Source organism: Astyanax mexicanus, chromosome 8 (genome assembly GCF_023375975.1).
Source record: "Astyanax mexicanus isolate ESR-SI-001 chromosome 8, AstMex3_surface, whole genome shotgun sequence".
Classification (NCBI taxonomy): domain Eukaryota; kingdom Metazoa; phylum Chordata; class Actinopteri; order Characiformes; family Acestrorhamphidae; genus Astyanax; species Astyanax mexicanus.
In genome coordinates, this window is record NC_064415.1 from 44,206,467 (window position 1) to 44,220,125 (window position 13,659).

General features: G+C 38.1%; 1 protein-coding gene across 1 annotated transcript; it reads left to right on the plus strand.

Moving 5' to 3' along the window:
- Window positions 1–564: 564 nt before the first annotated feature.
- Window positions 565–7,192, plus strand: rabgap1l2 (RAB GTPase activating protein 1-like 2). The gene is made up of 8 exons (XM_007234376.4): window positions 565–1,048; window positions 1,953–2,015; window positions 2,107–2,217; window positions 2,448–2,552; window positions 3,524–3,607; window positions 3,756–3,827; window positions 4,760–4,951; window positions 6,071–7,192. Exons 1-8 carry the CDS (start codon window positions 938–940, stop codon window positions 6,269–6,271), a joined length of 939 nt encoding a protein of 312 aa, XP_007234438.3. The 5' UTR covers window positions 565–937; the 3' UTR covers window positions 6,272–7,192.
- Window positions 7,193–13,659: the final 6,467 nt, after the last annotated feature.

Here is a 13,659-nt window from a genome sequence, read left to right on the forward strand (position 1 = left end):
CACCTTCACCTGCAGGCCCATTGTCAACAGCAGCAGCAACTGCACAGTAATGATGACAACAGCACAACTCACACAACTACTGTCATTATAATACATATATATAATGCACTCACTGAAACATCTACACAGCATTAAAAATATGATCAGTGTAACAGTGTTATTTATTGTACATAACCAGCTTTATAATATAGCTGTCAAAACACATACTTCATAACAACATTCATTTTAACATCAAATATAAAAGTGACAGATGGTATAATAGTTGTTATTACACAGACAATGTAAAATATTATTCAACCCTCCCACCCCCGCCCCCCGCCCCCCTTTTCTCCATCCACACCCTCTCTCCTCCACACCCTCTCTCTCCCTCTCAGGTGTATTGTCTGCTGTATTGGTGTTAGCTAATGTTTCTGGCTGAAGCAGGTTTTTCACACCCTGCTATCCTGCATGCTTAATGCTGTTTAATGTGTGTGTGTGTGTGTGTGTGTGTGTGTGTCTGTGTGTGTGTGCATCATGTGTGTTTAGTGTGTTTGACAAACCTCTGAATTGTCTTGCTTTGTTTAGCTTCAGGTGTTAGAAACCAGGCTGTGATTGGTTGAAATGTGCAGGTGTTTGTTTTCCACCTTTGGCTCTGACTGCATTTCTTGGGCGGAGCTGCATTTTATGAGACAGAAAGGGCAGGTAAACTTCTCCAACCTGCTTTAGTCGCTGTTGCTTTCAGTGAGGTTAAGACTACCTTGTCTCCAGTGCGGTTCAGTTTCTGTCCTCTACAGTGTAGTTCAAACTCTCTTCTTGCCTCAAGTGAGGTTCACAAATTTTTGGCCCCAGTGAAGTTTAGACGCCATCATCATCAGTTCAGGACAGCTGCTCTCATTTCTCCAGTGCACATCATATGTTTTGATCTCCAGCACAGTTCAGTCTGTGATTTGCAGTCAGGATGATGGAGGAGGTGTCCATAAGTGTGGTGCTTGATGCACAGGCCATGGAGCAGATGTCTGAGGAGGAAATCTTAGCTACGCTGGTGTCAGACTCCCTTCCAAAACATGAGGTAAGATCAGTGCACTTTGATCATACTGTTTAGATGTTTGTAAACAGAGCGAATTCATTACTGTTTCTAGTAGTGTCATTTCATAATAAGTGTAATACTGTTATTTCATAATCTAACAGACCAGTTTCATGTTGTAAAAGAGTGTTTAATGGTTGGACTCTGGATTATTGGTGCATTTATGCTCTGTGTTAGCTAATGAATAACAGTACACTGTTGTAATGCTGCCAATGCGAGTCAGTGATTTAAAGTAATTACCCCACAGCTGTGGTGTGGGAACACTTTAATCAATTGGGAATTTTTCTAGATGATTCCCGAATTTTCCCTGGACATGCTAGTTTTATAGACTCTACAGCCATCTTAGACTTTCAGTGTGTATAAAGCAGGCCAGGAAAAGCACTACAGCCATCTTAGACTTTGTTCACACAGTTCGTGAAGGTGGACCAAATCCAATGTTTATTTTAGGCTGACATCTGTCTGATTGGTTTTGTAAGGGACACGCTAAGTGAAAGAGCATTGCTTCATATTAACTGTACAAGAGCTATGAAGGAGTTGAGGCTGACAGCTGAGCTTTTCACTGAAAATCTTTTATCATCACACAACTGCAATTAGCAGTTAGTATTCTCCTCCAAGCATGTTGAACTCCAGTGATGTTGTGTTAGTGTCAGTTTAAAATAGAATAAATGTGGTGGAGCTTCACCTGTCTCACAGGAAGACGTTGTTAGTCTTCTCCCTATTAGCTTTGGTAATATGGTAGGAGATTTCTGTTTAGTGTGGAACTGGGAATAACGAAACTGAGGAAAACACTTGTCTAATTATAAACCAAATATGCCCAAGTAACTGTCTACTTTCCACTAAAGGCAATAGCACAGCAATAACTCAATCTGCTCTTGCTCTTTGCCTACAGTTGCCCATTAAAAAGCCTAAACTAAAGGACTTTAAACCAGATGATCCTCTCCAGAGATACCAGGTAAGAGTTACCATGCAAACACACACAAGCCTATACTATAGTCTTTATTGTGTACAGCAGGGTTTTTTATTCTGAAAACTTCATCTACCAGGCAGAGAATCAGAAGCTTCAGGAGGCCAGTCTGCGTCTGGAGCAGGAGAACGATGCCCTCGCTCACAGACTCGTCACAGGCAAGATCGCTCTAAGGAATGCATTAGACCAGGTCAGTCTCTGTTCACTTTACACTAGAGGGGTCTCTGTGGAAAAGGAAGCTGCTTCTCAAGTGTAATTGATTCATAAAGTGCTTTTTACCACTGATGTTATCTTTAAGGAGCTTTACAGAAATACAGCTATAAATCAAAAAGAAAAAAAATCCTCAAAACTAGAGGAAAAACCTTGAAAGAAATGAACACTCACAATGGCAACCGTTCCTCCTCTGGTCAATGTTTGCAGGCAGAGGACCAGGTGGAGAAACTGACCAAGGAACTTCTAAAAGCGCAGCAGGACCTGATGGTGGCTGAGGAGGAGAGGAGGGGGAAAGAGGAGGAGGCTGCACAGGTACGAGAGGTCAAATCAGATCAACCATTAAGTTCACTCTATGATAACCAATATATTACCAAAGTTTAATGTGTAGCTTTAATGTTTTATGGCTATTTTTTCATAATATAAAAAAAGGCTAGTAGATCGTCTCAGTATCTAGCTAGCTAGCTAACTTTCCCGTTCCACCTTAAATAGTACAACAGACAATGGAGGTGACAGCATTTAAGGTGGAATTGAAAAATAAAATAAAAGGTCATAAAAAGCTAAATTCAGCTCCCCGTTCCAGAGGAGTAACTCTGTTTCAACTGGTAGGGGTACAAAACAGAAATGGAATTGGGCCAAAGTGTCTTTTTCTGCTGCCTGATTGTTTGTTCATCAATACCTGGAATTATTTGCCAAAATAATTTGTTGCTTTCTGGGGCACCGAGTGGTCCAGCGGACTAAGGTGCTGCCACTATTACTGGGAAGATCGCTGGTTCGAATCCCATTCATGCAGCTTGTCATCAGCTGCCAGAGACCAGAGAGATCACAATTGGCCTTATGCTCTCTGGGTGGGTAGATGGCACTCTGTCCACTCATCACTCCAAAGGGTGATGTTACTTTGCACGAGGCATCTGTGAGCTGATGTATCAGAACCAAGTCGCTGTGCTTTCCTCTGAGCGTGCTGTGATGCTACTCAGCAATGGTGCATCAGCAGCAATTTGAAAAGAAGCGGTGGCTGACTTCACATGTATCGGAGGAGGCATGTGCTAGTTTTCACCCTCCTGGTGTTGGGGCATTACTGCTGTCATTTTTGTAGTGTCTTTACCTTAAAGTCTTTACCTTACCCCATAAACCCTGAATCTCTGCACAAGGAAATACATCTACAGTTATGAGAATCGGAAGCGACGTACTGAACTTACTTTTCAATATCTGCTTAGTTTAAATCAAATATATCTCCAATCTCATGCCTATTATGCTTTAATGGAGTGTGTTTGTGTGTTTTTCAGATGAAAGAGGTATTCAGGGAAAAAATGGATAAGGCAGAAGCTGAAATCATGAGGACAAACAGCATCATCACCGAATACAAGAAGGTAACACTGGAATCTTCACAGGTTAACAACAATAAAGACACTAAGAACTGTTCTCTATCCAATAAACATAAAAGCATTTCAAATTAAATAACAAAACAATCTTACAGAGGAAACTAGTAAAGCCAGTTTTTCTTCATGATTCTTTCAGATTTGCTCTCAGCTTAATGCCAAGCTGGAAAAGCAGCAGTCTAAAGCTGAAGAGGAGCTTCAACAGATCAAGGTTGGCAGAGTCTCCTTTTTCTTTAATTCTCTCTTTCTTTCTCTTGCTATCATTCTCTTGTTCTCTCATTCTCTCTATCATTCTCTCTCTGTTGGGATCAATTATGGAAAGCAGTGAAACATCCCTATCACACTACCTCCACCATGTTTAACTGTTGACATGATGTTATTAATATGGAATGCTGTGTAAACTTTACATCAGATACACAGACTTATTAGTCACCAGAAGATGCTTCCAAAATGCTTTGGAATGTTTTGGTCATCAAGGTTTTTACAGTTTTTCTCAGTTGCTAAAACACTAAACCTTGTTGTCTGAACCAAATGCTCAGTGCATTTGCAAATGGTCACACTTTTGGCAGAACTTTTCACCTGGTTAGACAAAACTTGCAAACATATTTTCACCCACTATTTGTATTACACATGCTAAACAGGAGTTTTGTTTTGAAAATGTATTTTTGTTAAGAGTAAAGATTATTTCTAAAGGCTTATGATCTGATTGTTGTGTTTTCCTTTTTTCTATGTTGTGTATAATGACTGTTCAGTGATGTTTTTCATTTGGTTGACTCAAGGGCTGATCTGACAACACTGTTTGCTTTTGAGCACTGTCTAAACAGTTTTGAGGCAATAGTTGGGTTTTGCAGGAAGAGTCAGAAGGTTTGTGAATGTAGTTTGAGTTTAAGTTTTGTGTTTACAGTTTAGAGACATAGAGGGATGGTTTCAAGAAATGTGTCTTAGCAACTGAGAAAAACTGAAAGTAAATGTGTGATGAGGCTTTGTGTTATGTTTAAGTGAGGCATGTGAGAGCTGGTGAATGTTTTAGTAATTCAGATGCTGTCTGAATAGCATATGATTCGTTATTATGCAGTATCAGCAATGCCACACACAGCGCCAGCCTCTGTGCATTTATTCAGATTGTATGACATGTTTCAACAGAGGAAGATAAAAGAGTGTCAGCACTGCAGAAACATCCTGGATCTAAAAGGTTCGGCGCAGACTGACCGAGACATCTCTCACAGCTCGGCTCAGGACAAGGAGAAGAACTCTCTCAGACAGCAGGTGCGGCAGCTGGAGAAGGAGCTCGCACAGACCAAGCTGCAGGTGGTGGAGTCACATTGCAAGATCCAGGTTTGTGAATACAACAGGGCACTAACTCAATTAACAAAGCAGAAACTGTACTATACTACAGTGAAGACAGGAGCGCCGCCATTATTTAGAGGGCACAAGCACCTCTAAAACAAGTCCCACCACCCCTGAAAGTAAAAGCAGAAAATTGTGTTTTTGTTGTTTTTTTAACAGAAGTTTGTTTCTGATAAGTAATTAAGAATATAAAAAAGTAGATCATTAACAAAATTGTAACTGGAGTGAGAGCAGCTAGCTCTGTTACAGTTGTGTGTGTTTACATTAAAGCCGCGATGCTAGACTAGTACTGTCTGTAAGTGTATAAGATAATTAATGTTACAAAATAATAGAATATATCATGAGACGGGTGATGTCCCACTCTGATACATCCTTGTGAAAGAATAAGAAACAAAAAATGATAGGACTTGATTGTCCAGCATAAGCAGATGCCCACAAAATCTATACTCAGTTTTGATTAGCTCATTTAAAAGAGAAGGAACTATACTATACTACAGTGAAAGTATAGATGCTACATCACAATTTAACTCAATCAAAGGAAAGGAAATTATACTATACTGCAGTGAAAGTATGGTTAGTGCATTGCAATGGGTTCTGTGTCAGAAAGTAACTCATTAGAACTAAAATTCTATAGTGAAATTATGGGAACTGTGTTACAATATACAATGTAACTGAATTAAACTAGAAGAAGCTATACTATACTACAGTGAAAGTAAGGGTACTGCATCACAATTTAACTTATATATAAGAGAAGAAAGTATACTATACTACAGTGAAAGTATGGGTATTGCATTGCAATTTAACTTAATTAAAGAGGAGAATATATACTGTATTACAGTAAAAATATGGGGACTGTGTCACAATGTAACTTAATAGAAACAGGATGAAATACTATTCGTGAAAGTATGATAAAATGACATCAGTACTGATAAAATGACATCATGACATTGAGTGACATATTAAATGTTTGATCATGCAATAAGAATTTTAATAATAAAAGTACTCTAAATTTAACACCAAGACAAATGGTTTAGACCCAGAGCCTACACCAGTACCAGCTTATTCCTTCAGGTCTCTCAGCAATGTTCTGTTTTTTTCTGTCCTCAGGAGCTGGAGCACCAGAAGGGGGAACTAGTAAATGAGGTCCAGGCTGCTAGGAGCACCTGGCTCAGGAAGACCCTGGGCTCACTGGGGGTCTCCAACAGTAACAACAGTCTGCAGCAGTCGGTCCACAGCACTGGCTCAGGCTGGGCCATGATCCGGAGACTCTCCTGGACTCCTCGGGAGGGGAAATCAGCAGGGGTGTGATGGAAAAAAGAGAAAGGCGAGCTCTGGAAAAGAGACTGGGACACTGATGCCACAGGGTCAGAAGACGGAGCCCTGACTAGAGGAGTGAACAGTAAAGGCAATAAAAGATGAGCTACAAACCATGGATCTCTTGAAATTTGGTGTTACCATTGCTTATTAATGGATTATGCTCAGATATAACAAGAACAGAAAGAGTTTGCTTTATGGTGAGTGAATTAAACCACTGAGTTTTATTCTTATAGTTCCAAGTCTGTTTCCTCTGCTGACCAAAGGTAATTAAAGATAAACTTCATACTGGAATAAGGATGAGGGTTAGACTGAGAGACCGAGAGAAATGACAGATCATTTTAATATATTTTGCTGCTACCATGTTTTAAATGAGCTGAAACATGCAAACATTCAGATACAGGTCGGAACAGGATCATAAGCAAAAGAAAAACAAGACTGACAACTGACATGTAGAGAAGAGGTTCTCAGACCTGGCAACCAACACTTTCCAAATATTTGTACCTCCCCTCAGAACACACAATTACAAACTCCTAAACCCTTTAACTTCCTCACCAAGTGTCTGTTGCACAAAGTTCTATAATTCCATTCATTAAAACATTTACCTAACATATCATACCTTCCACTAAACATGATCAACATGTGTGGAGGAATTTACGGATAAGAACTGGAAAGGCAAACTGCTGAAAGGCCATATAGTAGTTTATTAGTTTAGCATAGCCCTCCTGATTGGTAGAGAAGGTTCAATCGGGATTAGTTATGTTCAACGCTTTCTTTATAAACAACTGCAGTGATTCATCATTCTGTAGTCCTTGTAAGCCCATATTTGTTGTTCAGTATCTAAGCTGGCTTTTAAAAAAGCTTCCCTCTATCAGAATCTGTGATAAATAAATATGTTCAGAACCCTGTTTGTTATATTCTGTGTACAGTTTTTTTTACTGAACATCACTGGATCCTCTGAATTGCGAGATCATTTAAGAATCCTAATGCTAGCTTTTAGCTAATGCTAATGCAGCGGGTCAGAACGCACTCACTTTAGCATAACACTGGCTGTGGAGCTCCAGTTGTGGAGCAACTAATGACCTAACTGCTCTCGCTGAGGCAGCAGCACAGTGTTACTCCAGAACCAGGCTTTAGACACTATATCATCCTTTAGAAGTGTAGCTGAGACGAGTGGTATTAGTGTGTTTAATTACAGAAACAGACAGCTGTTTTACATGCTACTCTATCAGTATTAGTATTATTCAAACTGGCCAACCACACGGGTTAACCTAACAGACCAGATAGATCATTCTATTTAAATCACATTATATCATACACTGTGCTGGTCGAGAGCTACTCAACCAGCATGTTTACTATCAGCCACTCCCAGAGTTAGTAATGTTGGTTATAGTGCAGTGATTGGTTAATCTTATAAAGATTTGAATTAAGTTTATTATGCAGTGAAATAAATGAGGGAAGTTTGGTGTTTCTGGTTTGTTGTTTTAGTACATTAAGCCACATTAAGCCTTTTCCCTATAATAGATATCAGCGAGAAGAAAACCCATATTAAGCTTTTTTTACATTAAGTGTTTTAGATCTGTGGTTCTGGAGTAAAACTGTGCTGCTAATTTATAACCTCAGACTTATAGTTAGTTGATCAGGTGTGCTGTAATTAGTATAAACAATAATATATGTAAACAATAAGAATCTGCTGGAAATCTTTGCTCCAGAATCAGGACTGGGAACGACTGAGCAACTAAAGCTCACTTACTCTTAATTTAAATCTCTAACACAGACTACACTGTTCCAGACTGGAAGTGTTTTCACCTCTTTCTGAATACTTTAATGATCCTCTTCGAAGAAGGATAATAATCCAAAACATAATATAACTGGAGCTCCACTGACGGTGTTATGCTAAAGCAAGCGAGCGTTCTGAGCCGCTGTGCTGTAAAGTGAGTTCAGTGCGCTGTAGCATTAGCTAAACGCTAGCATTATTATGACTCTTAAACAATCTTGTTAATTTAGAGGATCCAGTGATATTTAGGAGATAAATGTACACAGAATAAAACGTACAGTGTTCTGAACATATTTATTTACCACAGAATGTGAAAGAGGCGGGTTTTTAAAAAGCTAATTCATTCAGGCCATACAGAAATTCAGCTTAGACACAGAACCGCAAGTAGCCCTAAACAACATGCCGCTGACTACAAAATGACAACAGGACTGCAGTGGTCTATAAAACACAGGGTCTCAAATGTTCCACGCAGTTGGGCAGGTGCTAAAGGGTCTCCAGTGTTGACCTCAGAAATACCTGGTTAAAAAGCTTTTAAAATGGCTGCGGTACGTAATGTTATTTGTGTACATACTCTGTTACAGTAGTATAATTTAAAGATAATTATTCATGCTTTTAATTGCAGATAACTGAGAAGTTTTTTGTATAAAATAAAAAGTACACTGTTATGTTTTGTAAAAAAAATGTTTTCACTTGGTTATTTAAAATTCTAAATTAGAGAATTTTGTTTACAATATTAACCTGTTGCTCTTGGTAATTACCTTTAATTTAACCTTTTGAAAGAAATGTGCATTGTTTTATGTTGTTTGCACTTCAGAAAAAAGAAATAATTAATTTCCTTTTTTTTTGGGATCCTGAGAAAATCGAATCGTGATCTCAGTATTGTGAATCGAGAAGAGTATATTGTTACACCCCTACTATTAAGTCTTTAAATGTTTTCATTAAATGTTTTCATTTTTTTTAATTTATGCAAAGTTTGCGCAAAATCCCAATTAAACAAATAGTAGCACTAATAGTAGTGCAAGTAATTAGTAAAATGCAGGTGACCTGAATTCACTGACTTTACCTAACCTCAAACTTACTAAAAAGTCAGGGGATGAATACATACAAAAGCAAAGTCACTGAACATCCTTGTGTGTGGTTAAATCCATCCTTAAGAAACTGTGAATATTGAAGATGTGTAAATCTGAATAGAGCAGGCCGTCCGCACAAACTGAGTGACTGTGCAAGAAGTAACTAGTAAGGAAAAATCTGCACGAGGGTTAAAGTAAAACTGCAGTGTCCAGATATGCAAGTCTGACTGAAAACTAACCACAAATACTCAGTGCCAAATGTGCCTCTAATAAATGCTAAATGTGGTGTAAATATGATGTATGCAATCACGTTTTTGTTCTTAAGCTAAATTTTATTGGAAATCTAAAGTGTCAGATTTTAAACTGGTCCTGAGAGAACCCTATGTCTTGGGATATAATTTGAGATGCAGTGGTTTATGGTTGAATTAGGTGCCTCCATCTTGTGTCAGAATAGAATATGTTAAATGCAGGTTGTAACTATGTGTGAGTATTTGCAAAAATTGTCAATGTGACATGTATTACAACAGAGGGCTTACAATTAAATATATTGTGATGCACCGCGATACTGTAAGCAATGAGATATCCTGCAATTGTTTAAATTAATATTTAGGAAATTATTTACTGTTACTTATAAAACCTGAGTAAAATGACACTTTCTAAGCAATCAGAACAGTGTGATCTGAACACTGCTACCCAGTGGTCAGGGTTGAAACAGAACATAAAGGGACCCACTGTCTACCTGCAGTTTTACATGTAAACTTTTCAAAAAATCAATACTGAGTTTTTAAAAATCAAACCAATATTGCAAAACATAATATTGTGATAGTTTAATATGCATAATAAACATAACATTGTGATACTTTGATATATCAATATTTTCTTACACCCGGAGTAAACCTCCGTTATTATGGTTTGTTGAATTATGAGTTAGACTGGACTGCAGCAGAGCTGTCCTATTCCAACTCTCCACCACTTTAATACTTTCTAGAACATTCTGCAAATGGTTCATATTTTGCTGTAGCATCCTCTGATAAAAGATAAACTGTGCATAAAATTTTTTACAGGTTACACACTACTGGTCAAAAGTTTTAAAACACCATTTTTTTTAGATGTCCAGTAGCGGTGCTGTATGGTCCAGACAAGCTGCTTTTTTATTTTCTCAATACTGTTTTTTTTTTCCAAAGCTCAGTTTATTCCCATTGCTATTTACCAGCTGTGAGCTGTTAAAAAATGAATAAGAGAAATGATTATTAATCTTTATTTTAAGATTATTTTAATATACTTTGTTGTTACAATGTTTTAAAGGTTCTGAAACATGCAAGCATTCAAATACAGGTCGGTACAGGATCATAGGCAAAAAAAAAAAAACAAGACCAACAACTGACATTTAGAGCAGAGATTCCCAGACCTGGGGCCTCATGTACTAAAGGTGCGTACGCACAAAAACATTGCGTACGCCATATTTCACGCTCACGGTCTGATGTACTAAATTTGACTTGAACGTGTGAAAGTGCGTTCCCCCACGGAAGTTTTGTTTTGGGCGTACGCCTTTTTTTTGTGCGTATGTATTGTGTTTTTGTCATTTGGCGACACTTAGAGGCGATGCATTGAAATTACAACTATTAAGATATCCTTTATGCACACATTGAAGTAAGCATTATTGGGTAAAATAAAGTAAATTAATCAGACAGTTTCATTGTCTTACAGAAATAATCGTTTAACGTGTTTCCACTTAGCCTAGATCAGGTTTGCGCTGGAGTTGTTGGAGATGCAGCGTTGGCATTACTGGAAAATACTGCTAATGGCCGAATTCATTGAGCGCGCATTTTCCGTGACCATTATGTTTTTTTGGCCCATGATGATGACTGGCTTATAAGCAGTTTTAGATTTCCAAGAGCATAAGAAAACAAGCTGAGTGCGTGACGTGTGTCTTTTTGGTAGGCAACTCATTTAAAGCATTTAAATGAAAGCATTTATCTTAGAATAATAAAACTTAAAACATGGGTAATTATACGCTATGCGTATATAATATTATTATTATTGTTATTATTATTATTGTTATTATTATTATTATTATTATTATTAATAATAATAATAATAATAATAATAATAATAATAATAATAATAATAATAATAATAATAATATAACATTATACTCTGCGTAATTGAGGGAGGAGTCGTGGCAAGTGTGATGCTTTCGTGCATTTGCGCTTGATTTCAAGTTGATTGTGATGTACTAAGAGAAAGTACGTGGAATTCTGCCTACGCACGGTTTGATAAATCCGGATTTTTTTATGCGTACGGAACTTTTCAGATCTGAGCGTACGGAACATTTTAGTAGGAAGTCCACGCAAGTCTTAGTACATGAGGCCCCTGGTAAACAACACTTTTTTTTATATTTGTACTTCCCATGAGAACCCCCCTTTTAAAAAAATACCAACTCTGTAACCCTTTAATGTCCTCACCAAGAAGGATTTAATTAAATATTTTTGTTTTGTATGTTTTTGTTCTTTTAGACCACACAGTTTTTTTTTTTAAATATACACCTATATGGCATATGAGATGACACTTTTTGTTAAAACATAAATGACAAATAATAATAATAATAATAATAATAATAATAATAATAATAATAATAATAAATATTTCACAAAGTTACATAATTACATTCATTAAAACTTTTGAATCTGTAATATGCTGAAAATTACGTTTTTCTAACATATCATAACTTCAACATGTGTGAAGGAATTTACGGATAAGAACTGAAAAGGCAAACTGCTCAAAGACAATGGACTATAGTAGACTAAGTCTCAGTCTAAGTCTAGACTTAGTTCAGCATAGCTCTGCTGATTGGTAGAGAAGGTGTAATCAGGATTTCAATTGCAATTTACCAAGTCCCCCTCCCCCCTCTTTTTTTAAGCCATATATTATTTTTTCAGATATTTGGCAATATACTTAAAATATTTTTGCCCCTACAGATTTCTTTTTTATAGCTTTTTTGTCATACTGATATTTTTCCAATTATCAAACACATTTTAATATCAGACAAAGAAAATCTGAGTACCGTATTTTTCGGACTATAAGGCGCACTGTATTATAAGACGCACTATCAAAGAACGCCTATTTTCTGCTATTTTTCCATACATAGGGCGCATCGCATTATAAGGCGCGTTAAGTGACACTAGAAAGGGTGCCTATATCAAAGTGAACAGGGGTGGCGCCATGTTTCCCTTCCCCCACCGGGGGTGGTCGCTTGCCGGTGGAGCGTCTCAGTATACAAATCTAACGTTAGCTCTTTCAAAGTCAAACGAGTGCTGGATATTAATCTACACAGATTCCTCTCCTGAAAACTGTTTATTTGGGTGAGTAACGTGCTTCAGTTTATTTACAGTAAGCTTAGATTTCCAGATGTCCACTAAGGCTTGCTGCACCAGCGTTAGCATAGCTATCCGCTAGCACGCTAGCTAGTCACCTAAACTAGTAAAGTTAACCCAAACTTAAACGACAGCGTTACACTGAGTAATCCTGCGTGTTCTGGTAAGACAGTGAGATATTAGCTAGCGATTCGTCCCCCGTAGCTTGTTTTAACACAGTAAACAAGCAGATTACAGGCTGATAAAACTCACCTCTGAGAGAGTTAGCGCTTAGCATCTAGCTAATGCTAGCCAGGCAAAGCAGCACAGACTTACAGGCCGATAACTCACCTCTGAACGGTGAACGCTTAGCGATTAGCATCTAACTCTAATAATACTGCTCCAGCAGTATTAAAAGTGCTAAATTTAGAAAATACTGATCTCTGAACAGTGAAAAAGCTAGCTAGCTAAGCGGTTAGCATCTAGCTAATGCTATTGCTGCTCCAGCCTCGGAGCGGCACGGCTCTGCACGGAGTGTGTGTTTACTGCTCCTTACACATGACGGGTAAAATTTAGATAATACTGATCTCTGAACAGTGAATAAGCTAGCTAATGCTATTTGCTGCTCCAGCCTCGGAGCTGCACGGCTCTGGACTCTGTATAGCACTGAAACTCTGTATAACGCTGCACGGAGTGTGTGTTTACTGCTCCTTACAACCTGACGAGTAAAATTTAGATAATACTGATCTCAGTGAATAAGCTAGCTAGCTTAGCGGTTAGCATCTAGCTAATGCTATTGCTGCTCAGCCTCGGAGCTGCACGGCTCTGGACTCTGTATAGCACTGAAACTCTCTATAACGCTGCACGGAGTGTGTGTTTACTGCTCCTTACAACCTGACGAGTAAAGTTTAGATAATACTGATCTCAGTGAATAAGCTAGCTAGCTTAGCGGTTAGCATCTAGCTAATGCTATTGCTGCTCAGCCTCGGAGCTGCACGGCTCTGGACTCTGTATAGCACTGAAACTCTCTATAACGCTGCACGGAGTGTGTGTTTACTGCTCCTTACAACCTGACGAGTAAAATCCATACAAAAGGCGCACCGTATTATAAGACGCACTGTCAATTTTTGTGAAAATTAAAAGTTTTTAAGTGCGCCTTATAGTCCGAAAAATACGGTAAAT

Excerpts from the sequence above, each read along its gene's own strand:
- rabgap1l2 (XM_007234376.4), top strand. The coding sequence starts at position 938 with ATGATGGAGGAGGTGTCCATAAGTGTGGTGCTTGATGCACAGGCCATG. Across the intron at positions 3,608-3,755 it reads TCATCACCGAATACAAGAAG|ATTTGCTCTCAGCTTAATGC; the intron begins GTAACACTGGAA and ends TGATTCTTTCAG. Across the intron at positions 4,952-6,070 it reads AGTCACATTGCAAGATCCAG|GAGCTGGAGCACCAGAAGGG; the intron begins GTTTGTGAATAC and ends TTCTGTCCTCAG.